Below are 15,355 nucleotides of genomic sequence, written 5' to 3' on the forward strand. Positions count from 1 at the left end.
GGTTCTACCATCACAGGTGGAACCTCCAGTGCTTCTTCTTCTCCCAGAACAGGTGGAACCTCCAGTGCTTCTTCTTCTCCCAGAACAGGTGGAACCTCCAGTGGTTCTTCTTCTCCCAGAACAGGTGGAACCTCTAGTGATTCTGATTCTCCCATAACAGCTTCAAGCTGCAACTGTTCTGATTCTACTATGACAGGTCCAATCTGAAACTGTTCAGGTTCTACTATAACAGGTTCAATATGCAGTTCTGGTTCCATCATACCGAGTTCAACCCATTGTTCTGGTTCTACCACAGAAAGTTCAACTTGCATTTGTTCTGGTTCTACCATAGAAGGTTCAACCTGTAACTGTTCTGATTCTACCATAGAAGGTTCAATCTGCAACTGTTCTGGTTCTACCAGAGAAGGTTCAACCTGCAACTGTTCTGGTTCTACCAGAGAAGGTTCAACTTGTAGATGTTCTGGTTCTTCCATAGAAGGTTCAACCTGCAACTGTTCTGGTTCTACCAGAGAAGGTTCAACTTGTAGATGTTCTGGTTCTTCCATAGAAGGTTCAACCTGCAACTGTTCTGGTTCTACCAGAGAAGGTTCTTTTTGCAGATGTTCTGGTTCTACCATAGAAGGTTCAACCTGCAACAGTTCTGGATCAACCATTGAAGGTTCAACTTGTAGATGTTCTGGTTCTACCATAGAAGGTTCAACTTGTAGATGTTCTGGTTCTACCATAGACAGTTCAACTTGCAGATGTTCTGGTTCTACCAATGAAGTTTCAACTTGCAGATGTTCTGGGTCTACCATAGAAGGTTCAACTTGCAGATGTTCTGGTTCTACCATAGAAGGTTCAATCTGCAACAGTTCTGGATCTACCATAGAAGGTTCAACTTGCAGATGTTCTGTTTCTACCATAGAAGGCTCAATCTGCAGTTGTTCTGGTTCTATCATAGAAGGCTCAATCTGCAGTTCTGGTTCTACCATAGAAGATTCAACCTGCAGTTGCTCTGGTTCTATCATAGAAGGCTCAAACTGCAGTTGTTCTGGTTCTACCAAAAAAAGTTCAACCTGCAGTTGTTCCTCCTCTACCAAAGAAGGTTCAATCTGCAATTGTTCTGGTTCTACCATAGAAGGCTCAATCTGCAGTTCTGGTTCTACCATAGAAGGCTCAATCTGCAGTTCTGGTTCTACTGTAGAAGATTCAACCTGCAGTTGTTCTGGTTCTACCAAAGAAAGTTCAACCTGCAGCTGTTCTAGCTGTATCAAAGAAGGTTCAATCTGAAGTTGTTTTGGCTCTACCATAGCAGGTTCAACCTGCAGTTGTTCTGGTTCTATCATGGAAGGTTCGACGTGCAGTTGTTCTGGTTCTACCATAGAAGGTTCGACGTGCAATTCAGGGTCTACCAGCTCCTTTTCATTCAGTTCATTTCCAAGGCTTACTACATTCAGCTCATTCAAAACAGATACTATCTCACTAGCATGTGATTCTTTGAATGAGATCTGACTGCTTATAAGGTCATCAGGTGAAGGTGTAGAAGATTTTTGTAGAACTTCCAATGTAATTATATCTGGTTCCTCTGGCATAGTATCCTGACGCATCCCATTTTCTGGTGTTGATGTAATTTCCTTTACCACACTTTCATGTATTTCCATATATTCTATAGCAGTTTCTGGTGTCAGAATCTTTCTCTCACCTTCAAATGATCCCACAAGTTCTTTGACAATACCCTCTGGTGCCAAATCTTCATCTAGTTCAGCTTCAGATACTACAAACATTTCTGTATTCTCTGATAATGTCTCCACTTCTTCCACATCTGATCTAGTTGTTGAAACTTCTTTTAGTGCAGCCTCAGATAGTATCATTGGCTCTTCCTCTTCCACAACAGATTCAGGAACTGTAGTAACAACTTCCAACTTGGTTCTTGTTTCCAACACCTCCTCCACCTTAGTTTCAGATCTGGGCATTACATCTTTCACCACAGCTGTGTGTGTTTCCTCAATTTCTTCAAACAAATTTTCAGAATCTGATGAAGCCTCTTCTACTGCTGTCAGAGATGTTGGTAAAATCTTTTCTGTCATTGGTTCAGTTGCAGTCATTACATCTTCCACTATAGTTTTAAGTGTTAACATAACTTCTTCTACCCCAGCTTCAGCAATTGCCATAACTTCTTCCAGTACAACTTCAGGTGTTGATACAACATCCTTTATCATATTTTCTATTGTTGACGCAACCTCTTCCATCACAGTTTTAGGTCCAGATAGTTCTACTTCACCTTTAGGTACTTCCTTTTCTATGACAGATTCCAATACCTCTTCTACATCAGTTTCAAGTATTACCCCTTCTACAGGTCCAGTTACTGACTCCTCTTCCATCCTAGTTTCTGGTATTGTTATTTCATCAAGATCGACTGTTGATACCTCTCCCACCTCAGTCTCAGAGATTACTGCTTTTTCTGTGGGCTTAGATGTTAATGGGACTTCCTCAACCTCAGCAGCAGGTGGTAAAACTGTTTCTACAAATATAGATTCTGATACCTCTTCTACTTCAGGTATAGATTCAGATACTGAAACTTGATCTTCTAATACCTCTTCCACTTTAGAAGGTGACATATTCTCTTCTAATTTAGTTTCAGGGACTATTTCTTCAAGTTCAAATACTGATACTTCTTCCATATCAGTCTTAGATATTACTAATAATTCTATGGGTTCTGATAAAATCTCAATTTCAGTATGTGGTGTTAAAACATCTTCCACAAATTCAAATGCTGATACCTCTTCCATTTCACCTTCAGTCATTTTCACTTCAGATTCTAATACTAATATATCTTCCATCTCAAATGCAGACAATGCTTCCTGAAGCCCAGCTTCTGGTGTAATTTTTTCTATAGGTTCATAGACTGATAACTTTTTCATTTCAGCTTTGGGTACTGCTATTTCTACCCCTTGAGGTACTGATTCCCACTCTGTTAGTTCAAATTCAGGTGTTGCTATTTTTCCAAGCTCAATTACTGATATCTCTTCCACTACAGCCTTAGATGTTACTAACAGTTTTTCTGTGTGTTCAGATGCTGAGAACATCATTTCATCCTTTGCATCATTTTCAGAAGATTCATATGATAATACCTCTTCTACTTCAGCTTTAGGCACTTTCATTACAGATTCAGATACTGGCACCCTTTCTTCCATTCCGGTTTCAGGTACTCCTACTTCTTCATTTTCAAACACTGGAACCTCTCCCATCTCAGTTTCAGATATTTCTGCTACTTTTTCAGTGGGTTCAAATGTTGGTAATTCTTTCTCAGACTTAACTTCTGATAAAACAGTTTTTCCTACTGATTCACTAACCAAAATTTCTTCCACTTCATTTTCAGGCATTACCATATCCATTGATGCAGGTATTGCTACCTTGTCTTCCACTATAGTTTCTGGCATTGTTATTCCTTCAGGTACAAATGCTGATGCATCTACTATCTCAATTACATCTTCCATGGGTTTAGAAGTTGATAAAAATTTTGTTATTTCAGTTTCAGGCATTACAAACTCCTCTGCAAGTTCATTTATCAATTTGTCTTCCAACTCTGTTTCTGTTATTAGCACTTCTTTCTCTATGGGTTGAGCTGATGACACATAATCTTCAATCTCAATTTCTTTCAGCCTGCTTTCTAGTGATATTATTTCTTCCTCCTTAATTTCTATTAATTCCATTTCCTCTTCCAGAGCTCCCTGTGGGGATGTTATATCTTCCACAAAGCCCTCAAGTGTCACCCATGCTTCTTGCAGGACTGTTAGGACTTCTTCAACCATGGTGCTTGGTACACTTTCTGTTTCTATTGGAATCTCTTCTACTGGTATCTTTAATTCTTCCGATATTTTGATTTCTTCATCAAATGTTACCTCATCCGAAGCTTCTCTAGCGATTCTTCTCTCTTTTTGTACATCAGGAATATACATTTTGACCTCAGCTGAATACAGGGTGACTGGTTCTTCTGCTGGTTTAGACACTGAGAGTTCTTCTGTTATCTCAGAAATAACTAATTCGGGCTCAAATATTTCCTCAAATACTATTTCTTTTTTTGCTAATTGTGGAGAGACTATCTGCTCAGATAATTTAGAAATGACTGGGTCACTTACAAATTCAAGAATGCTCGTTTCCATTCCTGCAAGCTGAGGAATCATTTCATCATCACCTACTGGTTCCATGGCTTGCATTTCTTCATTTTCTGTTGATTCCATGGAATGCACTCCTTTATCTTCTGCAGATTCCAGTTCATACATTTCTTCATCTTCTGCCAGTTCCAAAGAATGCATTTCTTCTACTTCTGCAGAATCCAAAACATGCATTCCTCTTTCTGCTTCTGGTAATCTAATATCTACTATTTTTATTCCAGTTATTTGATTGTTTACTTCCATGACACCAATTTCTGAAAAAAATATTTCTTGAACTGGCTCGAGAGGAAAGGTTTCGTCTATAGATGATTCAAGAGTAATCTTCTCTTCAGCAAACAATTCAGGAAAATCTACTTGTTCTTTTGCTGAATGAAGATTTAATACTTCTCTGTCAGCTTCTGAAATTACTATTTCCTTCTCATCCATTTTTGGAATTTCCTGGACTGGCTCAAATGTAACTGACTCTATTGCCGGCTCTAGAGTAACTATTTCAATTTCCACTTGTTCAGATATGATTATTTCTTTTTCAACTGCATCAAGATTTATTACCTCTGATGCTTCAAGTGGCTCAAGATCAATAACTATTTCCTCTTCTGATATGCCAAGCATGCCTAGTCCTTCCTCACCCAGTTCAGAAGTGACCTCTTTCTCTGTTCCAGGAATGTCTTCAACTCTAAATGCTTCAGTTTCTCCAAATGGCTCAAGAGCTGATATTACCTCATCTGTTTCTGAAGTGAAGGCTTTCTCTGTAACTTTATTTTTTTCTTCTCCATTTGGTTCTAGGGCCAAGATTTCTTCTTGTGTGGATGATCCAGTTATAACAATTTCCTCAACTGAATCAAGTGAAAACAATAGTTCAAATTCTTCTTTCCTTAGATCTGGAGGTGCAAACTCTTCTGTTAGTTTAGTATCACTTAGCATATCTTCATGTTCATAAGCAATGATTTCCTCTTCAAACTCAGGCATAAGCATTTCTTCTCTTGCTCTTTCTGGAGTGCCTGATTCCATCTCCACTGTTATTTCTGGGCCAAAAATTATCAATTCTTTGATTTGAGAATCTATCTCCTCTGGAAACTCTATTTCCTCTCCTACAGATTTATCAGGAAGGCCAATTTCTTTTACAGTTTGGTAATGAGATATCTCTTCTCCAACTGATACTGGTACATCATATTCTTCTTCAGATATTGCTGAAGTCAATGGTAATTTTCGTTCTGTTTCAGGAGCAAATACTTCCTCTTCCATTGATTTGAGCATGACAATCACCTCTTCTCTTCCTTCCAGTTCTGAAACAGTAACATCTTCCTTTCCTTCTTCTAATTTCATAGCCAATGTAACAGTTTGTTCATGTTCTTCCAGTATTACTTTTACTCCATTCAAATCCACATTCTGAATGTTCAACTTTGCATTCTCTAACCTCTTCTCATCAATAGAAATTTCTGAATTAAACTCAAATGTTTCAACTGGAATGACCTGCTCATCACCAAGTCCTTCAGACAGGCTAACATCAGCATTCACTAAACTAGAATCCATTGTTAACCCATTTGAAAATTCTTCATTTGTTTGGAAATCATAATCTTCCACAATCATTCCCCCATATGTATTTTCATAAACATCAGGCTGAACTCCTAATGACATTTCTCCTGATGTAAGCAATGTTTCATCTAAATGAGTGTCTAGAATGTCTGGTAGCACATCTGGAACTTCCATTATTGGCACCTCATATTCCAAATTAGGTTTATATGAAATCAAATCTCTCTCTTCTTCAGCAATATTTACAACAGGCCCTTGCAGATCTGTTACTTCAGCATCTTCCACTTCTGTTGCAACTACAGTAATATCTTCAACCAAAGGACCAATGTTATTTACTTCTGTGTCTAGTGGATCATAGAAGTTCTTGATTTCCAATTCACTTTCTGACTGTGAAAAATATTCTAAATCATCCGGATGAATTTCTTTTATACTGTCATCCTCTGCATGAACACATGTAAGTTTGGATTCTTTGACTGTTCTTCCACAATCATTATCAATATCTTCCTCTTTGCTGTCCTCTACAGAAAAAACATCACTGACAGACATATCACTTTCTACTACAGCTAATGGTTCTTTATCATTTCCCAGAATTTCAAAAGGCAACACTATTTCCAAATCTTCTTCCACCTGATCTGACAGCTTATTTGCATTTCTGTCCTCAAATATAGTTTCAATTTCCTGTGAGGAAATTTTTTCATCCTCGGTAGAGGTATATATTTGCTTTGGTACAAGTTTAATCATAACATCAGGAGAAAGTACTTGATCCTCATTTAAATTTGCATAATAATTTAACTCCTTCAAATGTGCCTGTGTACCCTCAAAACTTAGTTCATCTTCTGTATCTTTGAGTGGGTAATATTCCTGAAAAGTATGTGACATACTATGGTGCAACTTCTCTTGTTCCTTGTATCTGCTTTGGTTAACAGTTGATTTTTTCACAGTCTCTGATACTTCATTGTCAATATCCTCATTTACTTTATAACCACAAACAATACCTTCTAAGCTCACATCATCCATGTCACCTACACCATCAATAATATTCTTTTCAACAATACTTCCAAGAGCTTTCTCTTCATGAGATATTTCTACCTTGTCTTGCTGAATGACAGTGTCAATAAGGCTTTCACTTTTTTCATGATCAACAAGTTTCACAAAATCTGACAGATCTTCATCACTAATTTCAAAAATCCCTTGTAATTCAGAAGTTGCTTCAGTGGTGATTCCAAAATCTCCTAAAAGGGGGGTTATTACATTATCAACATCATTTTTCACATACAGATCATGATCTACAGAGAATACCTTACTTGCTACTAAAGGAGTATCTACCTTATCAAAGTCCCCATCAAATTCATAATCACTTGTAGCAACATCTCTATCAGAATCACTGTGTGTTTTTGGTATCCAGTCTTCAAAGTTATCAATTTCAGATTCAAGACTTTCAGCAATACCTACTGCAGTCTCTACTCTAGGCAAAATATTACCACTTTCCAAACCACTAACTTCACTCTCTGACAATGTGAGAACATCAACTTTTGAAGAATCAATTGCCATTTCTGTTGACACTATTTCTTCAGTCCCTTCTTCTACATTAGACAAGTAAACATTATCTATTCCTGGCAGTTGAATATCTCCCAGAAAACTATCAGGATCCTGGGCAGGAAAACTGCTCATAATTTTGGTTTTGCAAATGTCATCAATTTCAAGCTCAAATTCATCAGTGAATGCTTCTTTTGAGTCATCAAAAACTTTGGAAGTATCAATACTTTCTATTACAGGATTCTCATCATCTACACCAAGACCACCTTCAAGATCACATAATTTAATATCATCTATATTGGTTTCCGCAAGTCCTGTGGTGCTAATATCAGTTTCAAGGCCAACTAAATTCATGGAAGGTATCTTCACATTAGGAATAACATTATTAACTTTATCAAACAGTATCCTATCTTCCACAGGTAAATCTAATGGCTTGATTAAATTTAGTTCCTGCTTTGTTTCTAATGACCCTTTGGCTACTAATTTATCTAAATCACTGGTACCAGTATCTTGAACTGGTATATCAGGAGACAGGGGCAGACTAACAGATTCTTTGTCATGAGCTGGTTTGGGTTCATCAACTTCATCATCTACTGTAGACAATATTCCATCTTCAGTATCTGCCTCATTTTCTTTCTTTATTACTAGCTGATCCTGTGAGTTAATATCAAGATCTACAGCTGCTGCTTTTACAAGGCCTTCTGCATTATTCCCAAAGCCAATATCACCAAGCAAGTTTGATTTCTGGAATGCAATTGCTCCTTGCTTATCTTGAGAAATATAAGATAAATCTTCCCCTGAGTAGACATCTTTGGGCACAATACCTCTTTTTAAGTGCATCTCATCATAGTTCTGCTTCAAAAGAGAAGTACTTGCCTGTGTCTTCCTTACAACTTTCTTCATATCAACCACTTTACAGTCATAAAGTGCTGCAGAAGACTTGCTAATTGCAACATGATAACTGGACTCCCCCATTCCAGCACCTCTTAAAATGTGCACTTCTTTACATTCCCCTTGTGATCCAATTTCATCATCAATGTAATGCAACACTTCAGAAAACTCCTTGAAATGTCTAGTATTATTTTTATCTACTTCAAAAGCATAATATACATTTTCTGTATTCTGAGTGAAAATTTGAAAGGAGCACAAATTTTCATTAATTTCCTCCACTGGTACTTCAGGGACTATTCTTTCATCTGTGCTCCTTTTTGACCTGGTTTCCCTAATCATAGTACCTTCAACATTTACATTCATTGGATCATGAAGAGCATCCAAATTTGTAGTATCTGTTACATCCTTTAACATACCCTTCATGAGCTGATGTTCAGCAAATTCATCTACATTATTGGTGTTATTTTCCTGCATCCCTATAACAGTCCCAATATCCTCAGTGAAACCTTCTGAAAAGTCCACAGCCTCAATTACAGATTCAGTAGGAATAGCTTCTGTCTCTATTATCAAATTATTGGCTCCTGTGAGTATAGCATTAGTTTCAGTATCTGAAAATTCAGCTAGAACAATGTCTGATCCATCAGCAATAGTTTCTGATGAAAATATATCATCAGACATGATCCCAGGTGGTACAGGAATTTCCTCTATTGCTCCTTCATTACCTTTTTCAACAACCTTATTTGAAAGAGTTCCAAATATGTCAGCACCAACATCACCTGATGAAATAATACTTCCCTTCTCAAACACAGGTTCAGGTTCTTTACCATCAATTCCAATTGAAACTTTACCCACAAGAACTCTGGTCAACTGATAATCAACTGCTTCAATAACAGCTTCAGTTGAAACTACATCAATTTCTGGAATTGTATCTTCATCTGATATAGCATTAAGTTTAGTCACAGCTTCACTTACGACAGTATCAATTTCCATGATTACATTGTCACTTGTGGCAATATCAACCTCCTGAGGTTCAATTGTTATATCTCCTCTAGTTACAGCTTCCCATGTGTTTTCTATTTTGTCAGTGACGGGTGCAACAATATCAGTTTTCTCAACTACAGCTTCAAATGCGTGACTGGCAAACTCCTTGAATGCAGCATCTACCTCTTCAATCACTGCTTCAATTACAACAGTATCAACCTCCTTCAGCACTGCTTCTGTTGTGACAGTATCAACTTCCATAAGAGTAGCTTCAATCAACACAGCATCAATATCTTCAATATCAACTTCACTTGAGACTGTACTATCTTCCTCACTTAAAATTGTGAATGCAGCATCAATTTCCTCAATCACAGCTTTCCCTATATCAGAATCTAATACCTCAAATACAGTATCAGCTTTAATTACAGTTTCAGCTGCGAGGAAATCAACATCAACTGAAACTTCACATTGGGCAGCATCAACTTCAACTACAGCTTCAGATGAGACAGTATCAACTTCCTCAACTGCAGCTTCAGATGAGACAGTATCAACTTCCTCAACTGCAGCTTCAGATGAGACAGTATCGACTTCCTCAACTGCAGCTTCAGATGAGACAGTATCAACTTCCTCAACTGCAGCTTCAGATATGACACTACTAACTTCCTCAAATGCAACTTCAGATAAGACAGTATCAACTTCCTCAACTGCAGCATCAGCTGGGACAGTATCAACTTCCTCAACTGCAGCTTCATCTGATACAGCATCAACTTCCTCAATTGCAGCTTCAGATATGACACTACCAACTTCCTCAACTACAGCTTCATCTGATACAGCATCAGCTTCCTCAACTGCATCTTCAGATGAGACAGCATCAACTTCCTCAACTGCAGCATCACCTGGGATAGTATCAACTTCCTCAACTGCAGCTTCAGCTGGGATAGCATCAACTTCCTCAACTGCAGCTTCAGATAAGACAGTATCAACTTCCTCAACTGCAGCATCAGCTGGGACAGTATCAACTTCCTCAACTGCAGCATCAGCTGGGACAGTATCAACTTCCTCAACTGCAGCTTCAGATGAGACAATATCAACTTCCTCAACTGCAGCATCAGCTGGGACAGTATCAACTTCCTCAACTGCAGCTTCAGATGAGACAGCATAAACTTCCTCAACTGCAGCATCAGCTGGGACAGTATCAACTTCCTCAACTGCAGCTTCAGATGAGACAATATCAACTTCCTCAACTGCAGCATCAGCTGGGACAGTATCAACTTCCTCAACTGCAGCTTCAGATGAGACAATATCAACTTCCTCAACTGCAGCATCAGCTGGGACAGTATCAACTTCCTCAACTGCAGCTTCAGATGAGACAGCATAAACTTCAACTGTAGCATCAGCTTGGATAGCATCAACTTCCTCAACTGCAGCATCTGCTGGAACAGTATCAACTTCCTCAACTGCAGCTTCAGATGAGAGAGTATCAACTTCCTCAACTGCAGCATCAGCTGGGACAGTATCAACTTCCTCAACTACAGCATCAGCTGGGACAGTATCAACTTCCTCAACTGCAGCATCAGCTGGGACAGTATCAACTTCTTCAACTGCTGCATCAGCAGGGACAGTATCAACTTTCTCAACTGCAGCATCAGCAGGGACAGTATCAACTTCCTCAACTGCAGCATCAGCTGGGACAGTATCAACTTCCTCAACTGCAGCATCAGCAGGGACAGTATCAACTTCCTCAACTGCAGCATCAGCAGGGACAGTATCAACTTCCTCAACTGCAGCATCAGCAGGGACAGTATCAACTTCCTCAACTGCAGCATTAGCAGGGACAGTATCAACTTCCTCAACTGCAGCTTCAGATGAGACAGTATCAACTTCCTCAACTGCAGCTTCAGATGAGACAGTATCAACTTCCTCAACTGCAGCATCAGCTGGGACACTATCAACTTCCTCAACTGCAGCATCAGCTGGGACAGTATCAAATTCCTCAACTGCAGCTTCAGATGAGACAGCATAAACTTCAACTGTAGCATCAGTTGGGATAGCATCCGCTTCCTCAACTGCAGCTTCAGATAATACAGAATCAACTTCCTCAACTGCAGCATAAGCAGGGACACTACCAGCTTCAGATGAGACACTATCAACTTCCTCAACTGCAACTTCAGATGAAACACTATCAACTTCCTCAACTGCAGCATCAGCTGGGACACTACCACCTTCAGATGAGACACTATCAACTTCCTCAACTGCAGCTTCAGATGAGACAGTATCAACTTCCTCAACTGCAGCATAAGCAGGGACAGTATCAACTTCCTCAACTGCAGCTTCAGATGAGACAGTATCAACTTCCTCAACTGCAGCATAAGCAGGGACAGTATCAACTTCCTCAACTGCAGCTTCAGATGAGACAGTATCAACTTCCTCAACTGCAGCTTCAGATAAGACAGTATCAACTTCCTCAACTGCAGCTTCAGATGAGACAGTATCAACTTCCTCAACTGAAGCTTCAGATGAGACAGTATCAACTTTCTCAACTGCAGCATCACCTGGGACAGCATCAACTTCCTTGACTACAGCATCAGCAGGGACAGTATCAACTTCCTCAACTGCAGCATCACCTGGGACAGCATCAACTTCCTTGACTACAGCATCAGCAGGGACAGTATCAACTCCCTCAACTGCAGCATCAGCTGGGACAGTATCAAGTTCCTCAATTGCAGCTTCATCTGATACAGCATCAACTACCTCAACAGAAAAGAGATTATCAACTTCAGCAGATACAGTATCAACCTCCGAAACTGGAGCTTCATCTGATACAGAATCAACTTCCTCAACTGCAGTTTCAGATGAGACAGTATCAACTTCCTCAACTGCAACTTCAGATGAGACAGTATCAACTTCCTCAACTGCAGATTCAGATGAGACAGTATCAACTTCCTCAATTGCAGCTTCAAATGAGACAGAATTAACGTCAACTGCAACTTCAGATGAGACAGCATCAACTTCCTCAACTGCAGCTTCAGATGAGACAGTATCAACTTCCTCAACTGCAGCTTCAGATAAGACAGTATAAACTTCCTCAACTGCAGCTTCAGATGAGACACTATCAACTTCCTCAACTGCAGCATCAGCTGGGACAGTATCAACTTCCTCAACTGCAGCTTCAGATGAGACAGTAGCAACTTCCTCAACTGCAGCATCAGCTGGGACAGTATCAACTTCCTCAACTGCAGCTTCAGATGAGACAGTATCAACTTCCTCAACTGCAGCATCAGCTGGGGCAGTATCAACTTCCTCAACTGCAGCTTCATCTGATACAACATCAACTTCCTCAACTGCAGCTTCAGATAAGACAGTATTAACTTCCTCAACTGCAGCATCAGCTGGGATTGTATCAACTTCCTCAACTGCAGCATCAGCTGGGATAGTATCAACTTCCTCAACTGCAGCATCAGCTGGGACAGTATCAACTTCCTCAACTGCAGCTTCAGATAAGACAGTATCAACTTCCTCAACTACAGCTTCAGATGAGACAGTATCAACTTCCTCAACTGCAGCTTCAGATAAGACAGTATTAACTTCCTCAACTGCAGCATCACCTGGGATAGTATCAACTTCCTCAACTGCAGCATCAGATAAGACAGTATCAACTTCCTCAACTACAGCTTCAGATGAGACAGTATCAACTTCCTCAATTGCAACTTCAGATGAGACAGTTTCAACTTCCTCAACTCCAGCTTCAGATAAGACAGTATTAACTTCCTCAACTGCAGCATCACCTGGGATAGTATCAACTTCCTCAACTGCAGCATCAGCTGGGACAGTATCAACTTCCTCAACTGCCGCTTCATCTGATACAGCATCAACTTCCTCAACTGCTGCATCAGCTGGGATAGTATCAACTTCCTCAACTGCAGCTTCAGATGAGACAGCATCAACTTCCTCAACTGATGCATCAGCTGGGATAGTATCAACTTCCTCAACTGCAGCTTCAGATGAGACAGCATCAACTTCCTCAACTGATGCATTAGCTGGGATAGTATCAACTTCCTCAACTGCAGCTTCAGATGAGACAGTATCAACTTCCTCAACTGCTGCATCAGCTGGGATAGTATCAACTTCCTCAACTGCAGCTTCATCTGATACAGCATCAACTTCCTCAACTGCTGCTTCAGCTGAGACAGCATCAACTTCCTCAACTGCTGCATCAGCTGGGATAGTATCAACTTCCTCAACTGCAACATCAGCTGGGACAGTGTCAACTTCCTCAACTGCAGCTTCAGATGAGACAGTATCAACTTCCTCAACTACTGTAGCTTCAGATGAGATAGTATCAACTTCCTCAACTACTGCAGCTTCAGATGAGACAGTATCAACTTCCTCAACTACAGCTTCATCTGATACAGAATCAATGTCTTCAACTGCAGCTTCATCTGATACAGCATCAACTTCCTCAACTACTGTAGCTTCAGGTGAGACAGTATCAACTTCCTCAACTACTGCAGCTTCAGATGAGACAGTATCAACTTCCTCAACTACAGCTTCGCCTGATACAGAATCAACATCAACTGCAGCTTCATCTGATACAGCATCAACTTCCTCAACTGCAGCTTCAGATGAGACAGTATCAACTTCCTCAACAGCAGCTTCAGATGAGACAGTATCAACTTCCACAACTACTGCAGCTTCAGATGAGACAGTATCAACTTCCTCAACTACAGCTTCATCTGATACAGAATCAACGTCTTCAACTGCAGCTTCATCTGATACAGCATCAACTTCCTCAACTGCTGCTTCAGATGAGACAGTATCAACTTCCTCAACTGCAGCTTCAGATGAGACAGTATCACCTACTGCAACTTCAGCTGAGACAACATCAACTTCCTCAACTGCAGCTTCATCTGATAAAGCATCAACTTCCTGAACTGCAGCTTCATCTGATACAGCATCAACTTCCTGAACTGCAAGATCAGTTGGGACAGTGTCAACTTCCTCAACTGCAGCTTCAGATGAGACAGTATCAACTTCCTCAATTGCAGCATCAGCTGGGACAGTATCAATTCCCCCAACTGCAGCACCAGCTGGGATAGTATCAACTTCCTCAACTGCAGCTTCAGATGAGACAGTATCAACTTCTTCAACTGCAACATCAGCTGGGATAGCATTAACTTCCTCAACTGCAGCACCAGCTGGGATAGTATCAACTTCCTCAACTGCAGCTTCAGATGAGACAGCTTCAACTTCCTTAACTACAGCATCAGCAGGGACAGTATCAACTTCAACTGAAGCTTCATCTGATACAGAATCAACTTCTTCAACTGCAGCTTCAGATAAGACAGTATCCACTTCCTCAACTGCAGCTTCAGATGAGACTGTACCAACTTCCTCAACTGCAGCTTCAGATGAGACACTATCAACTTCCTCAACTGCTATTTCAGATGAGAAAGTATCAACTTTCTCAACTGCAGCTTCAGATACAACAGTATCAACTACTGCAACTTCAACTGAGACAGTATCAACTTCCTCAACTGCAACTTCAGATGAGACAGTATCAACTTCCTCAACTGCAAATTCAACTGAGACAGCATCAACTTCCTCAACTGCAGTTTCAGATGAGACAGTATCAACTTCCTCAACTGCAACTTCAGATGAGACAGCACCAACTTCCTCAACTGCAACTTCAGATGAGACAGTATCAACTTCAACTGCAGCTTCAGATGAGACAGTATCAACTTCAATTGCAGCTTCAGATGAGACAGTATCAATTTCAATTGCAGCTTCAGATGAGACAGTATCAACTTCAATTGCAGCTTCAGATGAGACAGTATCAACTTCCTCAACTGCAGCTTCAGATGAGACAGTATCAACTTCAACTGCAGCTTCAGATGAGACAGTATCAACTTCAACTGCAGCTTCAGATGAGACAGTATCAACTTCCTCAACTGCAGCTTCAGATGAGACCCTATCAACTTCCTCAACTACAGCTTCAGATGAGTCAGTATCAACTTCCTCAACTGCAGCTTCAGATGAGACAGTACCAACTTCCTCAACTGCAGCTTTATCTGATACAGAATCAACTTCCTCAACTGCAGATTCAGATGAGACAGTATCAACTTCCTCAACTGCTGCTTCAGATGAGACAGTATCAACTTCCTCAATTGCAACTTCAGATGAGACAGTATCAACTTCCTCAACTGCAGCTTCAGATGAGACAGTATCAACTTCCTCAACTGCAGCTTCAGATAAGACAGTAT

At 40.1% G+C, this 15,355-nt stretch overlaps 2 protein-coding genes across 2 annotated transcripts in view; one reads left to right on the top strand and one right to left on the bottom strand.

The window, feature by feature from the left end:
* Positions 1 to 11,464, bottom strand: part of LOC113810821 (titin) — a 40,496-nt gene extending 29,032 nt beyond the window's left edge. Inside the window, exons 1-3 of the mRNA XM_070132441.1 lie at positions 11,376 to 11,464; positions 9,752 to 11,310; positions 1 to 9,655 (exon numbers count right to left, since the gene is read on the bottom strand). The exon at positions 1 to 9,655 is cut by the window's left edge and continues 1,216 nt beyond it. Of these exons, the coding sequence (XP_069988542.1) occupies positions 1 to 9,655; positions 9,752 to 11,310; positions 11,376 to 11,464 (11,303 nt within the window). The remainder of the gene's footprint in view (positions 9,656 to 9,751; positions 11,311 to 11,375) is intronic.
* Positions 11,465 to 11,556: 92 nt separating this feature from the next.
* LOC138864616 (streptococcal hemagglutinin-like) lies at positions 11,557 to 15,347 on the top strand (the record flags this gene model as incomplete). The annotated part of the gene is made up of 6 exons (XM_070132442.1): positions 11,557 to 12,168; positions 12,202 to 13,944; positions 14,033 to 14,084; positions 14,141 to 14,721; positions 15,092 to 15,243; positions 15,338 to 15,347. Coding segments are annotated over 6 exons (3,150 nt in total), but the record flags the coding sequence as incomplete, so codon positions are not given.
* Between the last annotated feature and the right edge of the window lie 8 nt (positions 15,348 to 15,355).

The sequence above is a fragment of the Penaeus vannamei genome, chromosome 17 (genome assembly GCF_042767895.1).
Source record: "Penaeus vannamei isolate JL-2024 chromosome 17, ASM4276789v1, whole genome shotgun sequence".
In the NCBI taxonomy this organism is placed as follows: domain Eukaryota; kingdom Metazoa; phylum Arthropoda; class Malacostraca; order Decapoda; family Penaeidae; genus Penaeus; species Penaeus vannamei.